This window comes from Petromyzon marinus, chromosome 68 (genome assembly GCF_048934315.1).
Source record: "Petromyzon marinus isolate PM22_M1 ecotype Great Lakes invasive population chromosome 68, UKy_Petmar_22M1.pri1.0, whole genome shotgun sequence".
NCBI lineage: Eukaryota > Metazoa > Chordata > Hyperoartia > Petromyzontiformes > Petromyzontidae > Petromyzon > Petromyzon marinus.
The window spans coordinates 7,547,492-7,573,116 of record NC_133734.1 but is presented as its reverse complement, the minus strand read 5'-3'; the positions used below and the strand labels follow the sequence as shown (position 1 = coordinate 7,573,116).

The 25,625-nt window shown below is 51.7% G+C and overlaps 2 protein-coding genes across 2 annotated transcripts; both read left to right on the top strand.

The window, feature by feature from the left end:
* Positions 1-616: 616 nt before the first annotated feature.
* Positions 617-22,459, top strand: LOC116956870 (AP-3 complex subunit mu-1-like). Its single transcript, XM_032978721.2, has 10 exons — positions 617-724; positions 9,868-10,000; positions 12,518-12,744; positions 15,056-15,227; positions 16,207-16,344; positions 17,657-17,742; positions 18,994-19,127; positions 20,112-20,322; positions 21,004-21,148; positions 21,802-22,459. Exons 2-10 carry the CDS (start codon positions 9,880-9,882, stop codon positions 21,900-21,902), a joined length of 1,335 nt encoding a protein of 444 aa, XP_032834612.1. The 5' UTR covers positions 617-724; positions 9,868-9,879; the 3' UTR covers positions 21,903-22,459.
* Positions 21,945-25,123, top strand: LOC142906663 (uncharacterized). The gene is made up of 3 exons (XM_076054939.1): positions 21,945-22,080; positions 23,749-24,341; positions 24,380-25,123. Exons 1-3 carry the CDS (start codon positions 21,945-21,947, stop codon positions 24,695-24,697), a joined length of 1,047 nt encoding a protein of 348 aa, XP_075911054.1. The 3' UTR covers positions 24,698-25,123.
* Positions 25,124-25,625: the final 502 nt, after the last annotated feature.

Sequence of the window (25,625 nt, the reverse complement as noted above, 5' to 3'; positions counted from 1 at the left end):
TCACGGCTCTTCGGATTTCTCCACTATAAAGATTCCGCAAATTAAATTAACTTAAATTGTAACAGTTTAACGCGTAGGCCTGCGCGACCAATGTCATCCAGGATAGACATCGCGTAAATATTTATGGATTCAATTGTAACGCTTCACAAGCATTGTTAGGATTAATTAGCATTCAATAGCGTCTCGCGTGACGTGGTAGGTGTTGTTTGCATAAATTAGCATTAATTAGCGTATCGGGTGACGTAGCAGGCGTTATTTGTATAAATTAGCAATCATTAACTTCTCGCATGACGTAGAAGGCGTGATTTGCAAAAATTCGCATTCATTAACCTCTCGCATGACGTAGAAGGCGTGATTTGCATAAATTAGCGGTCATTAACTTATCGCATGACGTAGCAGGCGTGATTTGCATAAATTATCAAGCATTTTAAAAAACCCGACCCGACGTCACGTCCGGTTGCCTTTGAACTCGCCATGGCGGAAAGGCGCATTTATTAATTTATTTAAACCTCACGTGTTACATTTTTTTATATATATCGACTCTGCCGCTAGTTAACCTCCGAATGCGACGGTGCGTTTCCTTGAAATGTTTTAGAATCATTCTTGAAAAAAATAATACTTATTTGCTTTTATCCGCCGCGATGTGCGCGGCACTGTGGCGACTTGGCATTGACGTCACGTCCGCTCGGCTGGCGCGTCACGTGACTGGCAGGAGAGTGACGCCGTGAGTCTCACTGTGTCTCTGTCTGTGTCTCTCTCTGTGTCTCTGTGTCTCTGTCTGTGTCTCTCTCTGTGTCTCTGTGTCTCTCTCTGTGTCTCTGTGTCTCTCTCTGTGTCTCTCTGTGTCTATGTCTGTGTCTCTATGTCTCTCTGTGTGTCTCTCTGTGTCTCTCTGTCTCTGTGTCTCTCTGTGTCTCTGTCTGTGTCTCTCGCTCTGTGTCTCTGTGTCTCTGTCTGTGTCTCTGTGTCTATGTCTCTCTCTGTGTCTCTGTGTCTGTCTGTCTGTGTCTCTCTCTGTGTTTCTGTGTCTCTCTGTGTCTGTCTGTGTCTGTCTGTGTCTCTGTGTCTCTCTCTGTCTCTCTGTGTGTCTCTCTGTGTCTCTCTGTCTCTCTGTGTCTATGTCTCTCTGTCTCTCTGTGTCTCTGTCTCTGTGTCTCTCTGTGTGTCTCTGTGTCTCTCTGTCTCTGTCTCTCTGTGTGTCTGTGTCTCTCTGTCTCTCTGTTTCTGTGTCTATGTCTCTCTGTGTCTCTTGTCTCTCTGTGTGTCTCTGTGTCTCTGTCTCTCTGTGTCTCTCTGTTTCTGTGTCTCTCTGTGTCTCTGTGTGTCTCTGTGTCTCTCTGTGTCTATGTCTCTCTGTGTCTCTGTGTGTCTCTGTGTGTCTCTGTGTCTCTGTCTCTCTGTGTCTATGTCTCTCTGTGTCTCTCTCTGTGTCTCTGTCTCTCTGTCTCTCACTGTGTTTCTCACTGTGTCTATGTGTCTCTGTGTCTCTCTGTCTCTCTGTGTGTCTGTCTCTCTCTGTGTCTCTGTGTCTCTCTCTGTCTCTCTCTCTGTCTCTCTGTGTCTCTGTGTCTATGTGGCTCTGTGTCTCTGTGTCTCTCTGTGTCTCTCTGTGTCTCTGTCTCTCTGTGTCTATGTGTCTCTGTGTCTCTGTCTCTCTCTGTGTCTCTGTCTCTCTCTGTGTCTCTGTCTCTATGTGTCTCTGTCTCTATGTGTCTCTGTGTCTATGTGTCTATGTGTCTCTGTGTCTCTCTGTGTCTCTGTCTCTATGTGTCTCTGTCTCTATGTGTCTCTGTGTCTATGTCTCTCTGTCTCTCTGTGTCTGTGTCTCTCTGTGTCTTTGTCTCTCTGTGTCTCTGTCTCTATGTGTCTCTGTCTCTATGTGTCTCTGTGTCTATGTCTCTGTGTCTCTCTGTGTCTTTGTCTCTCTGTGTCTCTGTCTGTGTCTCTCTGTGTCTCTCTGTGTCTGTGTGTCTCTCTGTCTGTGTCTCTCTGTGTTTCTCTGTCTCTATGTGTCTGTGTCTCTCTGTGTCTGTCTCTCTTGTCTGTGTCTCTCTGTGTCTCTGTCTGTATCTCTCTGTGTCTCTTTGTCTCTTTGTGTCTGTGTCTCTGTCTCTCTCTGTGTCTCTCTGTGTCTCTCTGTGTCTCTCTGTGTCTGTGTCTCTCTGTGTGTCTCTGTCTCTGTGTCTCTCTCTGTCTCTCTGTGTCTCTGTCTCTGTCTGTGTCTCTGTGTCTCTCACTGTGTCTCTGTGTCTATGTCTCTCTGTGTCTGTCTCTCTCTGTGTCTCTGTCTCTGTGTCTCTGTCTCTGTGTCTTTCTCTGTGTCTCTCTCTGTGTCTCTCTATGTGTTTCTCTCTGTGTATCTGTCTCTCTGTGTCTTTGTGTCTCTCTGTGTCTGTGTCTCTCTGTGTCTGTGTCTCTCTGTGTCTGTGTCTCTCTGTGTCTCTCACTGTGTCTTTCTCTGTGTCTCTGTGTCTCTCTGTCTCTGTCTGTGTCTTTCTGTGTCTCTGTGTCTGTGTCTCTCTGTCTCTTTGTGTCTCTCTGTCTTTCTGTGTCTATGTCTCTCTGTGTCTCTCACTGTGTCTCTGTGTCTCTCTCTGTCTCTCTCTGTGTCTGTGTCTCTCTGTCTGTCTGGATCTCTCTGTGTCTGTGTCTCTCTGTGTCTCTCACTGTCTCTCTCTCTGTGTCTCTCTATGTGTCTTTCTCTGTGTATCTGTCTCTCTGTGTCTTTGTGTCTCTCTGTGTCTGTGTCTCTCTGTGTCTGTGTCTCCCTGTGTCTGTGTCTCTCTGTGTCTCTCACTGTGTCTCTGTTTGTCTCTCTCTGTGTCTCTGTCTATCTCTGTGTCTCTGTGTCTCTCTGTGGCTGTGTCTCTGTCTCTCTATGTCTGTGTATCTCTGTGTGTCTCTCTGTGTCTCTGTGTGGCTGTGTCTCTGTCTGTGTCTCTCTGTCTCTGTCTCTCTGTGTCTCTGTCTATCTCTGTGTCTGTGTCTCTGTCATTCTGTGTCTCTGTCTCTCTCTCTGTGTCTCTGTGTCTGTGTGTTTGTCTGTCTGTGTCTCTCTGTCTGTGTCTGTCTGTGTCTCTTTGTCTGTGTCTATCTGTCTCTCTTGTGTCTGTCTGGGTCTCTCTATGTCTATCTGTGTCTGTGTCTCTCTGTGTCTCTGTCTGTCTGTGTCTCTCTGTGTCTCTGTCTGTGTGTCTCTCTGTCTGTATTTGTGTCTCTCTGTCTCTGTCTGTCTGTGTCTCTCTGTGTCTGTGTCTGCCTGTGTCTCTGTGTCTGCGTCTCTCTGTGTCTCTCTGTGTCTGTCTCTGTGTCTCTCTTTGTCTGTCTCTGTGTCTCTCTGTGTCTCTCTGTGCCTGTGTCTCTCTGTCTGTCTGTATCTCTCTGTGTCTGTATGTCTGTCTGTCTCTCTCTCTGTGTCTGTCTGTCTCTGTCTGTTATTGTCTCAGTCATTGTCTCTGTGTGTCTCCCTGCATGTATGCGTTGTCCACCCACCCCCTCTGTGTGTGCTGTAGCCTTCATGGGCGTTTGCCAACAGCACTTGCCCCATCAACCTGTCAAGGGCTACAAGCAGTCTGTTTTAGGCTTCACGGGCGATCTCTCTCCGAGTTTTTGTGTATTTGTGTGTCACTATAATCGTCTAAGTCAGGGTGTCTGTCTCAATGCCTGCGTTTCTCCCTCGCTCGTTCAGCATCCTCCATTTCCCCCTCCTCTCCCCTACTCCTTTCCCCGTGACTCTCCCCGTGACTCTCACTCCCCACACTCTCTCTCCCCACACTCTCTCCCCACACTCCCCACACTCTCCCCATGACTCTCACTCCCCACACTCTCACTCCCCACTCTCCCCACTCTCCCTACACTCTCCCCGTGACTCTCACTCCCCACACTCTCACTCCCCACTCTCCCCACTCTCCCTACACTCTCCCCGTGACTCTCTCTCCCCACACTCTCTCTCCCCACACTCTCACTCCCCACTCTCCCCACACTCTCACCCCCCACACTCTCACTCCCCACACTCTCACTCCCCACTCTCCCCGTGACTCTCTCTACCCACACTCTCTCTCCCCACACTCTCCCCACTCTCTGCCAACACTCTCCGCACACTCTCCTCTCTCTCCCCACAGACTCTCCTCTCTCTCCCCACACTCTCCTCTCTCCCCTCTCTCCCCACACTCTCCTCTCTCCCCTCTCTCCCCACACTCTCCTCTCTCCCCTCTCTCTCCCCACACTCTCCATCTCTCCCCTCTCTCTCCCCACACTCTCCTCTCTCCCCTCTCTCTCCCCACACTCTCCATCTCTCCCCTCTCTCTCCCCACACTCTCCTCTCTCCCCTCTCTCTCCCCACACTCTCCATCTCTCCCCACACTCTCCATCTCTCCCCACACTCTCCCCACACTCTCTCTCCCCACACTCTCCTCTCTCCCCTCTCTCCCCACACTCTCCTCTCTCCCCTCTCTCTCCCCACACTCTCCATCTCTCCCCACACTCTCCATCTCTCCCCTCTCTCTCCCCACACTCTCCATCTCTCCCCTCTCTCTCCCCACACTCTCCTCTCCCCCCTCTCTCTCCCCACACACTCTCCTCTCTCTCCCCACACTCTCCTCTCTCCCCTCTCTCTCCCCACACTCTCCTCTCTCCCCTCTCTCTCCCCACACTCTCCATCTCTCCCCTCTCTCTCCCCACACTCTCCTCTCTCCCCTCTCTCTCCCCACACTCTCCTCTCTCCCCTCTCTCTCCCCACACTCTCCTCTCTCCTCTCTCTCCCCACACTCTCCTCTCTCTCCTCTCTCCTCTCTCTCCCCACACTCTCCTCTCTCCCCTCTCTCTCCCCACACTCTCCATCTCTCCCCACACTCTCCTCTCCCCACACTCTCCTCTCTCCCCTCTCTCCCCACACTCTCCTCTCTCCCCTCTCTCTCCCCACACTCTCCTCTCCCCCCTCTCTCTCCCCACACTCTCCATCTCTCCCCTCTCTCTCCCCACACTCTCCTCTCCCCCCTCTCTCTCCCCACACACTCTCCTCTCTCTCCCCACACTCTCCCCACACTCTCTCTATCCACTGCCCTGCCTCTCATCTCTCTTCACCCTCTCAGCCCTGTCTCTCTCTCTTTTACCATCTCTCCCTCTCTGTCCCATCTTAAAAATACATCGGGCTTGTGTAAATACTGTAAAACCTTGGATTGCGAGCATAATTCGTTCCGGAAACGTGTTTGCAATTCCAAAGCACTCGTACATCAAAGCGAATTTCCCCATAGGAAACAATGGAAACTCAAGACGATTCGTTCCACGACCCAAACATATTCACGTAAAAAAAATGACGAATACAAAATACCTCGTTACATTGGTATTACTTAAATTTACTGTAAAGTAATCAAATGTATTAATTGAATGTAATCGTGGCTGCTGTGAGGGAGACGAGAGAGAGGAGGAGGAGGATGATGAGCGTTATTGTGTAGGACGATTTTCACCGTCACAAACGGAATCACTGCCACCTGTTGGCTCACTGGAATATTGTTCTTCTTGCTCGACTTTAAACAGGTCCCTGCAGGGTGGGCTGGTAGGAACATTGGAATTTTGCGCAATTTTATTACACCCAACAGCACGAGATTTTACTTCGTTAAAGTATTGAAAGGGGACGGACGGACACATTAATCTATTGCAGGCTGGTACACTCAGTTTACAACTTCGTTCCTACCAGTACAAGGAACCCATCCAATAACGCTTGCCTTTGCCTCCTTTTGAGGATTTTATGGGGGCCATTTGTTGCAGGACAGTTACTAAAGAACAGTCACTACACTTGGACACAAAATAAAAAAAAATGCTTTAGGCACACACACGTGGTCACAACACTATAGTACTATAGTAAACAGTATACACGTGGTCACAACACTATAGTACTGTAGGAAACAGTACACACGTGGTTACAACACTATAGTAAACAGTATACACGTCGTCACAACACTATAGTACTATAGTAAACAGTATACACGTGGTCACAACACTATAGTACTTTAGTAAACAGTACACACGTGGTCACAACACTATAGTACTATAGTAAACAGTATACACGTGGTCACAACACTATAGTACTATAGTAAACAGTATACACGTGGTCACAACACTATAGTACTGTAGTAAACAGTATACACGTGGTCACAACACTATAAAACTGTAGTAAACAGTACACACGTGGTTACAACACTATAGTAAACAGTATACACGTCGTCACAACACTATAGTACTGTAGTAAACTATACACGTGGTCACAACACTATAGTACTATAGTAAACAGTATACACGTGGTCACAACACTATAGTACTGTAGTAAACTATACACGTGGTCACAACACTATAGTACTATAGTAAACAGTATACACGTGGTCACAACACTATAGTACTGTAATAAACTATACACGTGGTCACAACACTATAGTACTATAGTAAACAGTATACACGTGGTCACAACACTATAGTACTATAGTAAACTATACACGTGGTCACAACACTATAGTACTATAGTAAACAGTATACACGTGCTCACAACACTATAGTACTGTAGTAAACAGTATACACGTGGTCACACCACTATAGTACTATAGTAAAGAGTATACACGTGGTCACAACACTGTAGTAAACAGTATACACGTGGTCACAACACTATAGTACTATAGTAAACATTATACACGTGGTCACAACACTATAGTACTGTAGTAAACAGTATACACGTGGTCACAACACTATAGTACTGTAATAAACTATACACGTGGTCACAACACTATAGTACTATAGTAAACAGTATACACGTGGTCACAACACTATAGTACTATAGTAAACATTACACACGTGGTCACAACACTATAGTACTGTAGTAAACAGTATACACGTGGTCACAACACTATAGTACTATAGTAAACAGTATACACGTGGTCACAACACTATAGTAAACAGTATACACGTGGTCACAACACTATAGTACTATAGTAAACAGTATACACGTGGTCACAACACTATAGTACTATAGTAAACAATATACACGTGGTCACAACACTATAGTACTGTAGTAAACAGTATACACGTGGTCACAACACTATAGTACTGTAGTAAACAGTATACACGTGGTCACAACACTATAGTACTGTAGTAAACAGTATACACGTGGTCACAACACTATAGTACTATAGTAAACAGTATACACGTGGTCACAACACTATAGTACTGTAGTAAACAGTATACACGTGGTCACAACACTATAGTACTGTAGTAAACAGTATACACGTGTTCACAACACTATAGTACTATAGTAAACAGTATACACGTGGTCACAACACTATAGTAAACAGTATACACGTGGTCACAACACTATAGTACTATAGTAAACAGTATACACGTGGTCACAACACTATAGTACTATAGTAAACAGTATACACGTGGTCACAACACTATAGTACTATAGTAAACAGTATACACGTGGTCACAACACTATAGTAAACAGTATACACGTGGTCACAACACTATAGTACTATAGTAAACAGTATACACGTGGTCACAACACTATAGTACTATAGTAAACAGTATACACGTGGTCACAACACTATAGTACTGTAATAAACTATACACGTGGTCACAACACTATAGTACTATAGTAAACAGTATACACGTGGTCACAACACTATAGTACTGTAGTAAACAGTATACACGTGGTCACAACACTATAGTACTGTAGTCAACAGTATACACGTGGTCACAACACTATAGTACTATAGTAAACAGTATACACGTGGTCACAACACTATAGTACTGTAGTCAACAGTATACACGTGGTCACAACACTATAGTACTGTAGTCAACAGTATACACGTGGTCACAACACTATAGTACTGTAGTAAACAGTATACACGTGGTCACAACACTATAGTAAACAGTATCCACGTGGTCACAACACTATAGTACTGTAGTAAACAGTATACACGTGGTCACAACACTATAGTACTGTAATAAACTATCCACGTGGTCACAACACTATAGTACTATAGTAAACAGTATACACGTGGTCACAACACTATAGTACTGTAGTAAACAGTATACACGTGGTCACAACACTATAGTACCGTAATAAACTATACACGTGGTCACAACACTATAGTACTGTAGTAAACAGTATACACGTGGTCACAACACTATAGTACTATAGTAAACAGTATACACGTGGTCACAACACTATAGTACTGTAGTAAACAGTATACACGTGGTCACAACACTATAGTACCGTAATAAACTATACACGTGGTCACAACACTATAGTACTGTAGTAAACAGTATACACGTGGTCACAACACTATAGTACTATAGTAAACAGTTTACACGTGGTCACAACACTATAGTACTATAGTCAACAGTATACACGTGGTCACAACACTATAGTACTGTAGTCAACAGTATACACGTGGTCACAACACTATAGTACTATAGTAAACAGTATACACGTGGTCACAACACTATAGTACTGTAGTAAACAGTATACACGTGGTCACAACACTATAGCACTGTAGTAAACAGTATACACGTGGTCACAACACTATAGTACTATAGTAAACAGTACACACGTGGTCACAACACTATAGTACTGTAGTAAACAGTACACACGTGGTCACAACACTATAGTACTGTAGTAAACAGTACACACGTGGTCACAACACTATAGTATTGTAGTAAACAGTATACACGTGGTCACAACACTATAGTACTGTAGTAAACAGTATACACGTGGTCACAGCACTATAGTACTATAGTAAACAGTATACACGTGGTCACAACACTATAGTACTGTAGTAAACAGGATACGCTCGCGCGGACTGAGACCGAGCATGGGAGATGATTACCCACAATCCCGCAGCGAGAGAGAGAGAGAAGAACCATTGGCTCAGTTGTGATCACGTGACGCTCGGCAGACAAAGCGTGTATACTGGACACGTACTGCTCGTGTTGCAAGACCCTCGCTCGTTTATCAAATTAACGTTTATTAAAAAAATTTGCTCTTCTTGCAAAACACTCGCAGACCAAGTTACTTGCAATCCAAGGTTTTACTGTATAATGAGTTTATGTTTTCATTATTTATTCTTAAGCGATGTGCTTCTCAATTTCTCTACGTTGTACTCACGTAGTGTTTGCGTGTTGTGTATGTTGCGTGTCTGTTGTAGCCAACTGTTCTAATCAGTGGGTCCCTATGAGTCTAGGTTGTCTGGGTCTCTATATGTCTGAGTGTCTCTGGATCTCTATGTATGTATGGTGGACTGCTTTCGCACCGTATGTAGCCAACCGTGCTAATCGGAGGTGCGGGGGAAGGACAACCTGTAGACACCTAGACCCATAGAGACCCACAGATGAATATGGTTGGCTACGTACAGTGCAAAATAATTTAAACGTAGCTACAAAGCTACGTTGGTGTCGAGCCACCGTGCGCTACAGGGAGAGCTGCCACTGGGGGAACCCTTTGTCTCGCTTGTCTCTGTCTGTGACTGCCATCTCCCCGTGTGTCTCTCCCCGTGTCTCTCTCCCCGTGTCTCTCTCCCCGCGTCTTTCTCCGCGTCTCCCTCCCCGTGTCTCTCTCTCCCCGCGTCTCTCGCTCCCCGTGTCTCTCTCCCTGTGTCTCCCTCCCCGCGTCTCTCTTCCCGTGTCTCTCTTCCCGCGTCTCTCTCTCCTTGCGTCTCTCTCTCTCTCTCCGTGTCTCTTTCCCCGCATCTCTCTCCCCGTGTCTCCCTCCCCGCGTCTCCCTCCCCGGGTCTCTCTCCCCGCGTCTGTCTCCCCGCACCTCTCTCCCCGCGTCTCTCACCGTGCCCCCCCCCCCACCTCCTCTCCGTCTTCTCCACGCAGACATCGGTCACCATGATCCACAGCCTCTTCCTGCTGAACCCGGCGGGCGATGTCTTCCTGGAGAAGCACTGGCAGTCGCCCGTCTCTCGCTCCGTGTGTGACTACTGGCTAGAGGCCAAGGAGCGTGCGGCAGGTAAGAGAGACGGGGAGAGAAGCACAGGGAGAGAGAGACACCGGGAGAGAGAGAGAGAGAGAGAAAGAGAGAGAAACACAAGGAGAGAGACATGGCGGAGAGAGAGACAAAGATACGGGGAGAGAGACACAGAGAGAGCGACATGGGGAGATAGAGAGAGAGACACGGGGAGATAGATAGAGGCACAGGGATAGAGACAAGGGGAGAGAGACAGAGAGGGAGAGAGGCACGGGGAGAGACTTTTGACTTTTAAACAACTTTTATTGCCGCCAGCAGCAACAGCACTGCAGGCGATTCCGATACGAAATACACAAAGTCACCAGCAAACAAATAACAAACACTATAAATCCATGCGCTGTGGCGCTAAATGCAATTGTTGTTCAAGAGGCTGGATGTGCCCCGTGTACAGGAGCCTAACGTGCGAGATGAAGGCCTGGCCGAAGCCGAGCGACGTTAGGAGTTTGTCCAGGTACTTGGTGGCTCGCCCTGTCAAAGGCCTTCTCCTGATCCAAGAAGAGGAGGCCCAAGTCCATGTTGCGCGCTTCTGCAAGGGAGATCACGTCTCTGACCGTACCGATGTTGTCGTATATATGCACCGTCCGGGGATGCAATACGACTGTTCCGGCAGGATCAGCTGACCCCAGCGCCGTCTTGAGACGGTTTGCCAGCACCTTGGGGAAGATTTTGCAGTCGGCGCACAAAGAGGGACGCGGGTCGCCAGTTCACGAGGAGGCGCAGGTTCCTCTTTCTTGGGTAGCAGGGAGACCACTGCTCTCCTGCAGCTCTGTGGGGAGTTCCCCCTTCCGCAGGCCTCTCCGTCAACAATTGTAGTAGTGGAGGGCCGAGCTCATCCCAGACGGCCGCGTAAAACTCAACCGGGAGGCCGTCAATCCCCGGGGCTTTACCGGCTGCGAGCCCTTTCACGGCGGTGTGGAGCTCCTGCTGCAGGGTGACGGGGGCTGTCCAGGCGATCCCCGCTCGGGGACTCCTAAGGTCGGGCCCCCGTCCAGTAGCTCCCGGACAGCCCCGTCGTGTGCGGTTTCGGCGGCGGAAAGTTGCGCGCATAAATCCCTGGCGGTCTTGGCGATCTCGCTCTCAGATGTTGCTGATTTGTCCATCTGGGGTTCGCAAACCGGAAATTTTGTTGGTGTTGGCCGGTGCTTTGTTTAAGCGGAAGAAACACTTGGAGGGAGAGAGTCCATCTGCGACAGGCGCCGCATCTTTTTGCACACAGAAGCTCGTCCGCGATGGAGCTTAAAAGCCGCTGCTTCTCCAGTAGCGTCTCACCCTACTGTGTGCTGTGGGATGAGCTCAGCTCCGCCTCTAGCGCCAGCAGCTCGTTCTGCAAGTTGGCGCGCCACCTCGTTCTCGGCGGCGGCGTGCCCGCTCATGAACTGCTGACAGAGAGCCCCTGAACCTGCGCCTTTGTGTTGTCCCACCACAGCTGGTGGGAGCTGAGGCTGCCTTTGGCAGGCAGCCACTGAGCCCAAAAGGCTTTGAAGGTTTCTCTGAAGTCGGTGTCGTCAAGCAGATGTACGTTGAGTCTCCAGGAGGCGCTGTGCTGCTCCGATATGGGAATTCGCAGCAGCACGGAGACCAGGAGGGAGAGAGATACATGGGGAGCGAGACACTGGGGAGAGAGAGAGAGACACACACACACACACACAGGGAGAGAGAGAGACACACACACAGGGAGAGAGATACATGGGGAGCGAGACTCGGGGGACAGAGAGAGAGAGACACACACACAGGGAGAGAGAGAGAGAGACACACAGGGAGAGAGATACATGGGGAGCGAGACTCGGGGGACAGAGAGAGAGAGACACACACACAGGGAGAGAGACACTGGGGAGAGAGAGAGAGACACACACACACACACACAGGGAGAGAGAGACACACACACAGGGAGAGAGACACTGGGGAGAGAGAGAGAGACACACACACAGGGAGAGAGAGACACACACACAGGGAGAGAGATACATGGGGAGCGAGACTCGGGGGACAGAGAGAGAGAGACACACACACAGGGAGAGAGACACTGGGGAGAGAGAGAGAGACACACACACAGGGAGAGAGAGACACACACACAGGGAGAGAGATACATGGGGAGCGAGACTCGGGGGACAGAGAGAGAGAGACACACACACAGGGAGAGAGAGAGAGACACACAGGGAGAGAGATACATGGGGAGCGAGACTCGGGGGACAGAGAGAGAGAGACACACACACAGGGAGAGAGACACTGGGGAGAGAGAGAGAGACACACACACAGGGAGAGAGAGACACACACACAGGGAGAGAGATACATGGGGAGCGAGACTCGGGGGACAGAGAGAGAGAGACACACACACACAGGGAGAGAGACACTGGGGGGAGAGAGAGAGAGAGAGATGCGGGGAGAAAGAGAGACATGGTGGGAGAGATATACACGGGGGAGAGAGCGAGACACTCGGAGAGAGATATACAGGGAGAGAGAGACACGGTGAGTGATGTCTCTCTCCCCGTGTCTCTCTGGCAGGTCGAGCCTCCGCCCACTCTGCCGGTGGCTCCGCTGGCGGCGGTGGCGGTGGCTCCGCCTCCTCGTCGTCGTGTTTGGCGGAGGCGGTGGCTCCGGTGCTGGCGACCCCTCACCACTACGTGCTGAGCGCGCTGCGGGGCAAGGTGTCGCTGCTGGCGGTGACGCGCAGCGAAGCGCCGCCACTCTTCATCATCGAGTTCCTGCACCGCGTCGCAGACACGCTGCAGGTGCACGCACACAGACACGCACGCACAGACACTCGCACACACAGACACTCGCACAAACAGGCACACACAAGACGCGCGCACACACACACGCACACACAGAGACACGCTGCAGGTGCACGCACACACACACAGACACACACAGACACTCACACACAAAGACATGCACACACAGACACGCTGCAGGTGCACGCACACAGACACGCACGCACAGACACTCGCACACACAGACACTCGCACAAACAGGCACGCACGCACAAGATGCGCGCACACACACACGCACACACAGAGACACGCTGCAGGTGCACGCACACACACACAGACACACACAGACACTCGCACAAACAGGCACGCACGCACAAGATGCGCGCACACACACACGCACACACAGAGACACGCTGCAGGTGCACGCACACACACACAGACACACACAGACACTCGCACAAACAGGCACGCACGCACAGATACGCACGCACAGACACACACACACAAGACGCGCGCACACACACACGCACACACAGAGACACGCTGCAGGTGCACGCACACACACACAGACACGCTCACAGGCACACACAGACACGCACACACAGACACGCTCACAGGCACACACAGAGACACGCTGCAGTTGCACGCACAGACACGCAGACACGGACACACAGACACGCTGCAGGTGCACGCACGCACACAGACACGCACACACAGACACGCACGCACACAGACGCTGCAATTGCACACAGACACACATTCGTACGCGTGTACACATGTACACAACGTACACGCACACACGTACACGCTGCTAGTGCACCAAGAAGACAAAGACCCCCCCAGCCTCCAGGTGTGCGTATACGTGGACGCACACTGCAGGATCACACACGCGTGCGCACACGCGTGCACACACACGTGCACACACACGTGCACACACACGTGCACACACACGTGCACACACGTGCACACACGCACACGTGCACGTTTCTGCACATGCGCACGCACACACACTGCAGGTGCACTCACGCACCTCTGATTGCCGATGTATGGTGCGATGGTAGTTCATCGTACGTACGCACGTCTACAGAGACCCATAGGGCCACCCAGAACCATAGACAAGTCGTGGTGACGTCACCACGGCGCTTGTGCCAGGCTGTGTGCATGTCGAGGCCACGGGAAGTCTTGGGACAGACCCAGCATGTGCCATGGGTTGGCCGACTTAGATGACCGGTAGATGCACCACCATGCTGCACCCCCTAGTGTGCCAACTTGCTGTGTTTTAGCCGCCCGGCCCGACCCTCGTTGTTGTGAGCATCGCTCCTCCACCCTCCCTTGTTTCTGGAGGACAACTGCCTCCAACTCCCCAGTAGCTTCAAGGTGCACCTAGCGTGGCACTGCCCAGTAGCGTCCTTCAAGAGCCTCCTCTAGAGAGGCCGATCTTGACACCGCTGGTACCAGACATTACAAAGTCCACTCAGCTCCACATCCTCCCGTACCGCATCGGCTCCATCTCTTCTCTAGCCTATGCCGATGCTATCCACATATACAAGCACAGAGACAATTTCAACCGAGAAGATGGATTCTGGCTTAGCAATCACTGGAAGGATTTGATAAACCATTTCAGGTCTTAATTGATTGTTCACGCTTACGGTGGCTTTCAGACAGCATACATTAATTTTTCGTCTCCCCCCTCTTCTTTTCAGAACATAGATGTACTCGTCCTTCTAAATAAACTGCCAAATCGCTGCGCGTGGTGCTAACGGTTTTTATAAATAAATACAAACACCGCTTATAAATAAATGCAAACCGCCACTTCTTTCAAATGTTTCTTGCCGTTGGTTTTTCACACCTGATGATGACCGTTTGTGTTATGGTCGAAACGTCGTGAGAATTAGTATTTTTATATATATTTTATTATTTTATTGTTTCCCTTCAACGTGACTTTACCGAAAGAGCTAAGAATATGAATTACTGCAGTCACGAAAGCTTTAAATCAAAATTTATGCCGATGCCGTTTAGCCCCCTCTATCCGGCTGAACAGAAGCTGCTTGGGTATGCTGTGGCTGGGCATGCGGGCTACACGACCCAGCGAACACAGTCTCCTTGCCTTCTGGAGGGGCGGCTTGGGCGGTACCAGTCCAACTCCCGACAGAGGAGTGGCTGCCTCTCCACTACACACACACAAACGCACCAGAACCAGTCCACCGGACCTCCTGTATTCCACAGCCGTCCAGGCGGTACCGGTCCAGCTCCCGACATAGGAGTGGCAGCCTTTCGTGTACGTGCGTATTTCTCTCCCTCACTCGCTCTCCGCGTCTGGCTTTGTCAGGATTACTTTGGGGAGTGCACGGAGGCAGCCATCAGGGAGAACTGCGTGGTGGTTTACGAGCTGCTGGAGGAGATGCTGGACAACGGATTCCCCCTCGCAACAGAGGCCAACATCCTGAAGGAGCTCATCAAGCCTCCCACCATCCTGCGCTCGGTCGTGAACTCCATCACCGGTGAGAGAGAGAGATAGAGAGACACAGCAGAGAGAACACACGCGGGGAGAGAGGGAGAGAGACACGGGGTGCGCTCGGCCGTGGGGCTCAGCCGAATCTCCTCAGGGGGCCACCAGTCTCTGTGTGCATCCTGCGGAGCCAGGGAGGATCTGTCCCCACCAGTACCTGGGGTGTCCGCGGGTCAACCCCTATGTTCCGGCTTTTTGGGGTCCATTATCAGGATACCTGAGGGGGTGCCTTTTAACAAAAGCAGTTTCAATTATGGGGTGGGTGCCTTACTTGGCTAATAGGCCGCCACGATCTTGCAAACGCCTATCCGTGCCCAAGCAAAGATGACGCAGTTTACGAGACCAGGAGAAAGACGTCGCGAGGCGACAACTGACGGCCACTCTGGCGGTGGCGATGCTGAGGGGCCTGGCTCAAGACACGGCTCCAAGTGGACCACTCCGTGGCACTCCAAATGCTGGGGATGCGCGCGGTCGGGGGGCGGGCCCAGTCAAGCCCATCTGCACCGGCGCGAACGCTGTTCCGAATTTTACCTTTTTTAGTGAGCCGATTTCGTCCGTGCATGGCGTGGCGTAACGACGCGGTGTTCGTGTTGTGCGTGATGGTGTTCCTGTCTCTGTGCGACTCTCCCCGTCTCTCTCTCTCTCTCTCCCCTGTCTCCTATCTCCCTTTGTCTCTCATCCTCACCTCTATTCCCATGTGTAGCGTCTCTCTCTCTCTCTCCTCTCACTTCTCACTTCTCTCTCTGTCTCCTCTCTCGCCCTCCCGCCTCTCTCTCTCTATGCGTGGCACGTGCAGTGCCATGTGCAGCGGGGTAGTAGTTGTGATGTCCACACGTGACGCTGCACTTGATGTGTGACATGGCATGGAAATCGGCTCCGGTGCTTACGCTGCTGGCAGAAATAAAATTGGTTTTAAACTCTCTCGCTCTCCATCTCTCTCTCTCTCTCTCTCCCGCCCTCCCCCCGTGCAGGCAGCACCAATGTCGGAGACACTCTGCCCTCGGGGCAGCTCTCCAACGTGCCGTGGAGACGCACCGGCGTACGCTACACCAACAACGAGGCGTACTTCGACGTGATAGAGGAGGTGGATGCCATCATAGATCGCTCTGGTGAGAGAGAGAGAGGCAGAGAGAGAGAGAGTGGGATAGAGAGAGACAGAGAGAGAGTGTGAGAGACTTGTTACTTTTAAAGCACTTTTATTGCTGCCAGCAGCAACAGCACTGGAGCCGATTTCGCTATGAAACACAAAGTCACCAGCAACACAAATAACCAAACACAATAAAAATCCACGTGTTGCGGCACGTGGCGCGTCTAGCGCCACGTGCCGCAACACAAAAACGTCACGTGGTGGTGGTGGTGGTGGTTGTCGCGCACGCCACGCCTGACGAGCGAGCACATTAGGAGGTGAAAAGGAGGGTGGTGCCGTTCATGCTGGTACAGAGGGCTTTTCCGGCCTCCCAGCATTCGAAGACGACGCGGTGCGAATCACCGGCGTGTGAGTGGTGCGAATCACCGGCGTGTGAGTGGTGCGCGTTACCGGCGTGTGAGTGGTGCGCGTCACCGGCGTATGAGTGGTGCGAATCACCGGCGTGTGAGTGGTGCGAATCACCGGCGTGTGAGTGGTGCGAATCACCGGCGTGTGAGTGGTGCGCGTCACCGGCGTGTGAGTGGTGCGAATCACCGGCGTGTGAGTGGTGCGAATCACCGGCGTGTGAGTGGTGCGAATCACCGGCGTGTGAGTGGTGCGAATCACCGGCGTGTGAGTGGTGCGCATCACCGGCGTGTGAGTGGTGCGCGTCACCGGCGTGTGAGTGGTGCGAATCACCGGCGTGTGAGTGGTGCGAATCACCGGCGTGTGAGTGGTGCGAATCACCGGCGTGTGAGTGATGCGCGTCACCGGCGTGTGAGTGGTGCGAATCACCGGCGTGTGAGTGGTGCGCATCACCGGCGTGTGAGTGGTGCGCGTCACCGGCGTGTGAGTGGTGCGAATCACCGGCGTGTGAGTGGTGCACGTCACCGGCGTGTGAGTGGTACGCGGCGTGCTCCATCCGTCATTGTCATTTTTGCGGCATCTTCTTCCGGGTCTTGTAAACTGCACCGTCTTTGTATGGGCACGGAAGAAGTTAGAGGGAGAGGGAGAGTGGTAGCAATATGTTCACACACTCATCAAGAGACACACACAGAGACACAGAGGGGGAGAGGATGAGTGAGAGAGAGAGATGGGGAGAGAGAAAGTTGAGAGAGCCAGCAATACGTTCGCCCACTCACTAATAGACACACAGACACACAGAGGGGGAGGCAGGGGAAGAGGGAGAGGGCGGACAGAGAAAGAGAAAGGGAGAGAGAGAGAGGCACTTTGTGTGTCTCCGTGCGTGCCTGTGTGTCCGTGTCCGTGTCTGTGTGTCTCCGCGTGTGTCTCAGGCTCCACAGTGACGGCTGAGATTCAGGGCGTGATTGACGCTTGTGTGAAGCTAACGGGGATGCCTGACCTCACACTCTCCTTCATGGTGACGCACGCACATACACATATACATACGCATACATATACACACATACAAAAACAACAACCGCCATTCGCCACTAAGGTGACGTCACCACGACGCTCGTGCCAGGCTATGTGCATGTTGAGGCCACGTGAAGTGTTGAACGTCCGCTCGCAGGAGGTTACGGGACAGACCCAGGTGCCACGGGTCAACTGACTGAGATGACTGGCCGATGCACCACCTGTGCCTCCTACTGCACCAACTTACACACACACATAAACACCTATACATATACATAAAGACAAAGATCCCCTGTATAGCCTGAGCAGACTTTTGGGGCAAGTGCTGTTAGCGAGCACCTATGAAGGCCGGAACGGTACACGAGGGGGTGGGTGGCCAGCACCACGCCTTTGTCTCACCAGTGGCGATGTTTACTCCACACCACCGCTATACTAGGTACTCATTTGAGGCTGAGTCGACCTTGGGGAGGTCCATGACCGGTTCAGATAAACGTCACCGGCCGTGGTCGTGAGCTGGAATCAAACTCGGGTCGCTGGGTTCGTAGCGCAGTGTAGTGCTAACCACTGCGCCACCGTTCCCCTACATATACACTGACAGATACACACACTCGCATTTGCATATACACACTTGTACTGTCTCCCCGTGTCTCTCTCTCCCCATGTCTCTCACCCCATCTCTCTCACTGTGTGTGTCTCTCATCATTTCTCTCTCTCACCATGTCTCTCTCTCTCTTCCCATGTCTCTCTATCTCTCTCCGTGTCTCTCTCTCTCCCCGTGTCTCTCTCTTCCCATGTCTCTCACCCCATGTCTCTCTCTCTCTTCCCATCTCTCTCTCCCTGTGTGTCTCTCTCATCATTTCTCTCTCTCTCACCATGTCTCTCTCTCTCTCTCCCCATGTCTCTCTGTCTCTCTCCGTGTCTCTGTCTGTCTCCCCGTGTGTTTCTCTCTCTCCGTGTCTCTCACACCATGTCTCTCTCTCTTCCCATCTCTCTCTCTCTCCCTGTGTGTCTCTCTCATCATTTCTCTCTCTCACCATGTCTCTATCTCTCCCCGTGTCTCTCCGCATGTCTCTCACCCCATGTCTCTCTCTCTTCCCATCTCTCTCCCTGTGTCTCTCATCATTTCTCTCTCTCACCATGTCTCTCTCTCTCTCCCCATGTCTCTCTGTCTCTCTCCGTGTCTCTGTCTGTCTCCCTGTGTGTCTCTCTCTCCCCGTGTGTCTCCTCTCACGTGTCTCGGTCTCTCCGCGTGCAGAACCCGCGTCTGCTGGACGATGTGAGTTTCCACCCGTGCGTGCGCTTCAAGCGCTGGGAGTCGGAGCGCGTTCTCTCCTTCATCCCTCCCGACGGGAACTTCCGGCTCATCTCCTATCACGTCTCCTCACAGAGGTGACACGGAGACACACGCAGAGAGACACGCGGAGAGACGGAGAGACACACGGAGAGACACACGGAGAGACGCACCGAGAGACGCACGGAGAGAAACACACGGAGAGAGACACACGGAGAGAGACACACGGAGAGAGACACACGGAGAGAGACACACGGAGAGAGACACACGGAGAGAGACACACGGAGAGAGACACACGGAGAGACACACGGAGAGACACACAGAGAGACGCACGGAGAGAGACGCACGGAGAGACGCACGGAGAGACACACGGAGAGACACACGGAGAGACGCACGGAGAGAGACACACGGAGACAGAGAGACACACGGAGAGACACACGGAGAGACACACGGAGAGAGACACACGGAGAGACACGGAGAGACACACGGAGAGACGCACAGAGAGACGCACAGAGAGACGCACAGAGAGACACACGGAGAGAGACACACGGAGAGACGCACGGAGAGACGCACGGATAGACACACGGAGAGAGACACACGGAGAGACACACGGAGAGAGACACACGGAGAGACACACGGAGAGAGACACATGGAGAGACACACGGAGAGAGACACATGGAGAGACACACGGAGAGAGACGCACGGAGAGACACACGGAGAGAGACACACGGAGAGAGCCACACGGAGAGAGACACACGGAGAGAGACACACGGAGAGAGACACACGGAGAGAGACACACGGAGAGACGCACGGAGAGACACACGGAGAGAGCCACACGGAGAGAGACACACGGAGAGAGCCACACGGAGAGAGACACACGGAGAGAGACACACGGAGAGACGCACGGAGAGACACACGGAGAGAGCCACACGGAGAGAGCCACACGGAGAGACGCACGGAGAGACACACGGAGAGAGACACACGGAGAGAGACACACGGAGAGAGACACACACACGGAGAGACACACACGGAGAGACACACACACAGCCTGGTGTCCGTGTGTCTCTGTCTTTCTACCCCAGCCTGGCGTCCGTCCCCGTGTGCGTGCGTCACTCGGTGTCGTTCCGTGAGGGCGGTGGCGGCTGCGGGCGTCTTGAGCTGACGCTGGGGCCTCGGCACAGCGGGGGGAAAACGCTGGAGGCCGTCGTCGTCACGGCGACGCTGCCGCCCCCCGTGCTCGCCGTGGCGCTCACGGCAACGCAGGGGGCCCACGCCTTCGACCCCGTCTCCAAGGTGACTGGGGGAGAGACGGCGGGGGGAGGGGGGGGGGTAGAGGGAGGGTAGAGGGAGGGTAGAGGGAGGGTAGAGGGAGGGTAGAGGGAGGGTAGAGGGAGGGTAGAGGGAGGGAGGAGGTACAAGGAGAGAGGGAGAGAGGGGGAGATAGAGAGATAGAGCGAGATGGGGGGGGGGGGGGTGGGTGGGGGAGTATGGGGGAGAGAGAGGAGAGAGAGGGAGAGAGGAGAGGTACGGGGGTAGAGTGAGAAAGGGGATACAGGGAGAGAGAGGGGAGAGACCGACGGATGGACACAGGGAGGGAGACACGGTCCATGCGTTACCATCGGACGTGGGGCGACGCAGAGGTGGAACGAGGGGACATGGAGACAGCGGATTCACGTGGTCTGTGGTGTTAAAGTGTCTGTCCCTCCTCCTACCCTCCGGATTCCCATGCCTTCCCTCCCTCTCTCCCTCCCCTCCTCACCATGTCTCTGTCATCCTCCTATCTCCCTCCTCATCTACCTTCCTCCTCCTCTCCGTGTGTCTCTCCTCCTCCCCCTCCGCGTGTCTCCCTCCACCTCCTCTCTCCTTCCTCCCCGTGTCCTTCCTCATTCCCCCTACCTCCCTCCCTCCCCCTATCCTCCCTCTACCCACCCCGTGCGGTGTCCACCCTCCTTCCTCCCCGTGGTCGTGCTCCAGGTCCTCACGTGGGACATTGGGAAGATTAATCCCCAGAAGCTGCCGACCATCAAGGGCTCTCTGACACTGCAGTCCGGGGCACCCAAGCCCGAGGAGAACCCCGTCATCAACGTCCACTTCAAGATCCAGCAGTTCGCCATTTCAGGTACGCGGGGAGCAGGAAGGGGGGTGACTGAGGACCCACGGAAACCCGTAGAGAAAGGTCTGACCACAGTCCCATCGGTGAGCTCCTCCGGCAGGCAAGGCTGCGTTGGCTGGGTCGCGTAGCCCGCATGCCTAGCCACTGCTTGCCCAATCAGCTTCAGTTTGGCCGGATAGAGGGAGCTAAACGAAGCATGGCAAGAACTAGGGGAGAGGTGGAGCTGATGCTGTTACGGGAGGATGTGGAGCTGAGTGGACTCGCCGATGACCGGTACCAGCGGTGTCAAGATCGGCCTCTATGGAGGAGGAGGCTCGTGAAGGACGCTGCTGCTACTGGGCAGTTGGAGGCAGTCACCATCCAGAAACAACGGAGGGCAGAGGAGCAACGCCCACAACATTGAGTGGAGTTCCGGGTGGCTAAAACACCGCGAGGTGGCACAGTAGGGGGCACAGGTTGGTGGTGGTGCATCGACCGGTCCACTCTCAGTAAGTCAACCCATGGCACCTGCTGGGTCTGTCCTGTGACCTGTCAGCGGAAAGCCTCGCACACTTCATGTGAACGCCTAAAAGTGCATCTAGCCTGGCACAAGCGCCGTGGTGGTGACGTCACCGCCGCATAGTGGTGACTGGCAGCTGCTGCTGTTGTTGTCGCCGCAGGGTTGAAAGTGAACCGTCTGGACCTCTATGGGGAGAAGTACAAGCCGTTCAAAGGGGTGAAGTATCTCACCAAGGCTGGGCGCTTCCAAGTCCGCACCTAGACACACAGAGACACGGGCAGACACACACTCCATGGGGCATAGATGCGCACAGGAACACAGGGATGCGTGGACAGGGATACGGAGAAACGCGGGGAGATGGAACACACACGGGGACCTAAAAGTGGACACGGAAACATACGGAAAGACGCAGTGAGACACAGGGACAGAGAGGCTCACGGTAACATGGCGAGACAGGGAGACTGCTCAGAGTAATAAGAGTGCAGAGATACACGGGGATGAATGGAGACTTGGGAAGGCATGGGGACACAGAGACACAAGCACGTGAAACCACAGAGACGCACTTGGAGACACACAGACACATGGATACACACGGGGGACACTGTATACACAGGGGGACACGGAAAAACATTGGGAAATGCTGAGACACATGGCGACACACTAGGTCACACAGAGACACCATTACGGGGTCACGTGGAGACACACTAGGTCTCGTTGAGACACGGGGTCACAGAGAAACACATGGAGACACGGGGACCAATGGAAAGTTGGCTGAGGTGCAGTGTTTGTGTGAATAAATGTGCAATGTGTGAAGTGAAGATCGCTTAGCTTCCACACACTCGTGCGTGCATGCGTCCGCGTGCGCGTACACGTGTGTGTGTGGGGAGCGGTTAGCGCACTGCACTACGAACCCGACCACCTGGGTTCGATTCCCGCTCGCGGTCACCAACATCGGCAACAATTATCTGAGCCGGTCCCGTGCCTCCCCTAGGTCGACTCAGCCTCAAACGAGTACCTGGTGTTGCGGTGTGAGGTTAAACATCGCTACGGGGGGAGAGACAAAGGCGACCGGGCGTGGTGCTGGTAGCCACCCACCCCCTCGTGTGCCACAGCGCCGATAGCCTTCATAGGTGCTGCTCGCTACTCACAGCACTTGCCCCAACATTCTGTTACAGGCTAAACGGGGGGATCTTTGTCTTCGTCTACGTATCAGTGTATATGTGTGTATATGTGCAAGTGTGTATACATGTGTGTGTCTGTGTACTGGGTGTTGGTGGCCGTGAGAGGGAATCAAAACTCGGGTGGTCGGGTTCGTAGCGCAGCCTTAACCGCTACACCACCGCTGCCTTTACGCACACAGTACACACAATACAGTACACACGATACAGTACACACAACACAGTACACACGGTACAGCACACACAATACAGTACACACGGTACAGTACACACAACAGTACACACGGTACAGTACACACAACACAGTACACACGGTACAGCACACACAATACAGTACACACGGTACAGCACACACAACACAGTACACACGGTATAGCACACACAACACAGTACACACGGTACAGCACACACAATACAGTACACACGGTACAGCACACAATACAGTACATACAGTGCACAGTACACACAATACAGTGCACAGTGCACACAACACAGTACATACAGTGCGCACAATACAGTACGCGCGGTACATCACACGAATACAGTACGTACAGTGCACAGTACAGTAGCCCCACGTTTGACCACGTGGCCACACACGAGTGAACTCAAACCGCGTACTGTGTCGTGAATTTGGGGTAGAAATAAGCTCGCAGCGCGCACAGTGATACTGCGGTATACGAAGGAGACCCGTTCCTTGGAGCTTGCTCGTATATTGAAACGTCGTATAGTGAATCACTTACAACATTGGTGCCATGGGGATGCGTTCCCGGCCTTCGTGACTTACCATTTCACACTATGAACACTTCATAACTTACTCTTCATATTGTCAACGAAGGCAATTTATATTGAACGTAATATTACAATTTTATACTGTACAGTATAAAAAATAAAGTGACTTAAAGTACAGTGAAGAAACGCATAGCTGTGAGCCCCTTATCAGTGCCCTGCTTTATTACAGACCTATTCAGAACTTATTGGTCATCCCGTGCCCCTTATAAATCTCAAAGTTCACCCTATACACCACGCTGTATACTACACTACACACTGCACTACACACTATTATCCACTACCACTATACACGGCACTATACACTGCACCACTATACACAACTATACACCACCACTATACATTACACGATACACTACTATACACCACCACTATACACTGCACTATACACTACTATACACCACCACTATACACTACTATACACCACCACTATACACTGCACTATACACTGCACTATACACAACTATACACCACCACTATACATGACACTATACACTACACCACTATACACTGCACTATACACTACTATACACCACCACTATACACTACTATACACTACACCACTATACACTGCACTATACACTACTATACACCACCACTATACACTGCACTATACACTGCACTATACATTGCACTATACACTACTATACACCACCACTATACACTGCACTATACATTGCACTATACACTACTATACACCACCACTATACACTACTATACACTACACCACTATACACTACTATACACCACCACTATACACTACACCACTATACATTACAATATACACTACTATACACCACCGCTATACACTACACCACTATACACTGCACTATACACTACTATACACCACCACTATACATTACACGATACACTACTATACACCACCACTATACACTACTATACACTACACCACTATACACTGCACTATACACTGCACTATACACTGCACTATACACCACCACTATACACGACACTATACACTACACCACTATACACTGCACTATACTATACACCACCACTATTCACGACACTATACAGTACTATACACTACACCCCTATACACTACATTATATACTACTGCATACCTGTTAACCCATTATCAGTGCCCTACCTTACTGTAGACCAATTCAGAACTTATTGGTCACCCAATGCTCCTTATAAATCTCAACGTTCATCCTGCAAAGTCCCATCACAAGGGAGAAACACAAATAAAGACACAAAAGAAATGTTTTGCTCGCATTTAAATGTAAAAATTTAAACAGTACAGTAGATCTATGATTTTACAAATGTTTACGTATTAATTTCAGTGTTCTTTGGTTCTTTCGGTAAAGTCACGTAGATAGAAATAGCAAATGCATTCATTGCTTTATGTTATCATCAACTTTCCGTGTAAAATATTGGAGAAAGAAATCCATATTCTTAGCTCTTTCGGTAAAGTCACGTGAGCTAAGAATATGAATTACTGCAGTCACGAAAGCTTTGAATCAAAAAGAAATCCATAGTTTCGTTAAATCGAAACGTGGTCTATCGAATGCCGTGTACGCACACCGAGCCTCTCCCGAGGATCGCCACCGTGTCGTGGTGGAGGGGTTTGCGTTGTTCCAATGATCCCGAGAGCGAAGCCGCCCTTCCCGCTCACCTCCGCTTAGCACGGACGGCTACGTACGGTGCGAAAGAGGTTCAACATACACGTGAAAGAAGGACTCTGGCCATTTTCTTTGTCACCAAGGTACGGTCTTTATTTCGCACATCGTCGTCACCTCTCACCCTGACCTGGCCGAACCGTCACACTTGACGCTCACCCACGCATCCACGCACTCGCCCACCCACCCACTCGCTCATCCACCCACTCACCCATTCACCCACCCATTCACTCACCCACCCACTCATCCAGTCACCCACCCACTCGCTCACCCACCCACCCACTCGCCCATTCACTCCCCCACCCACTCATCCAGTCACCCACCCACTCGCTCACCCACCCACCCACTCGCCCATTCACTCGCCCACCCACTCATTC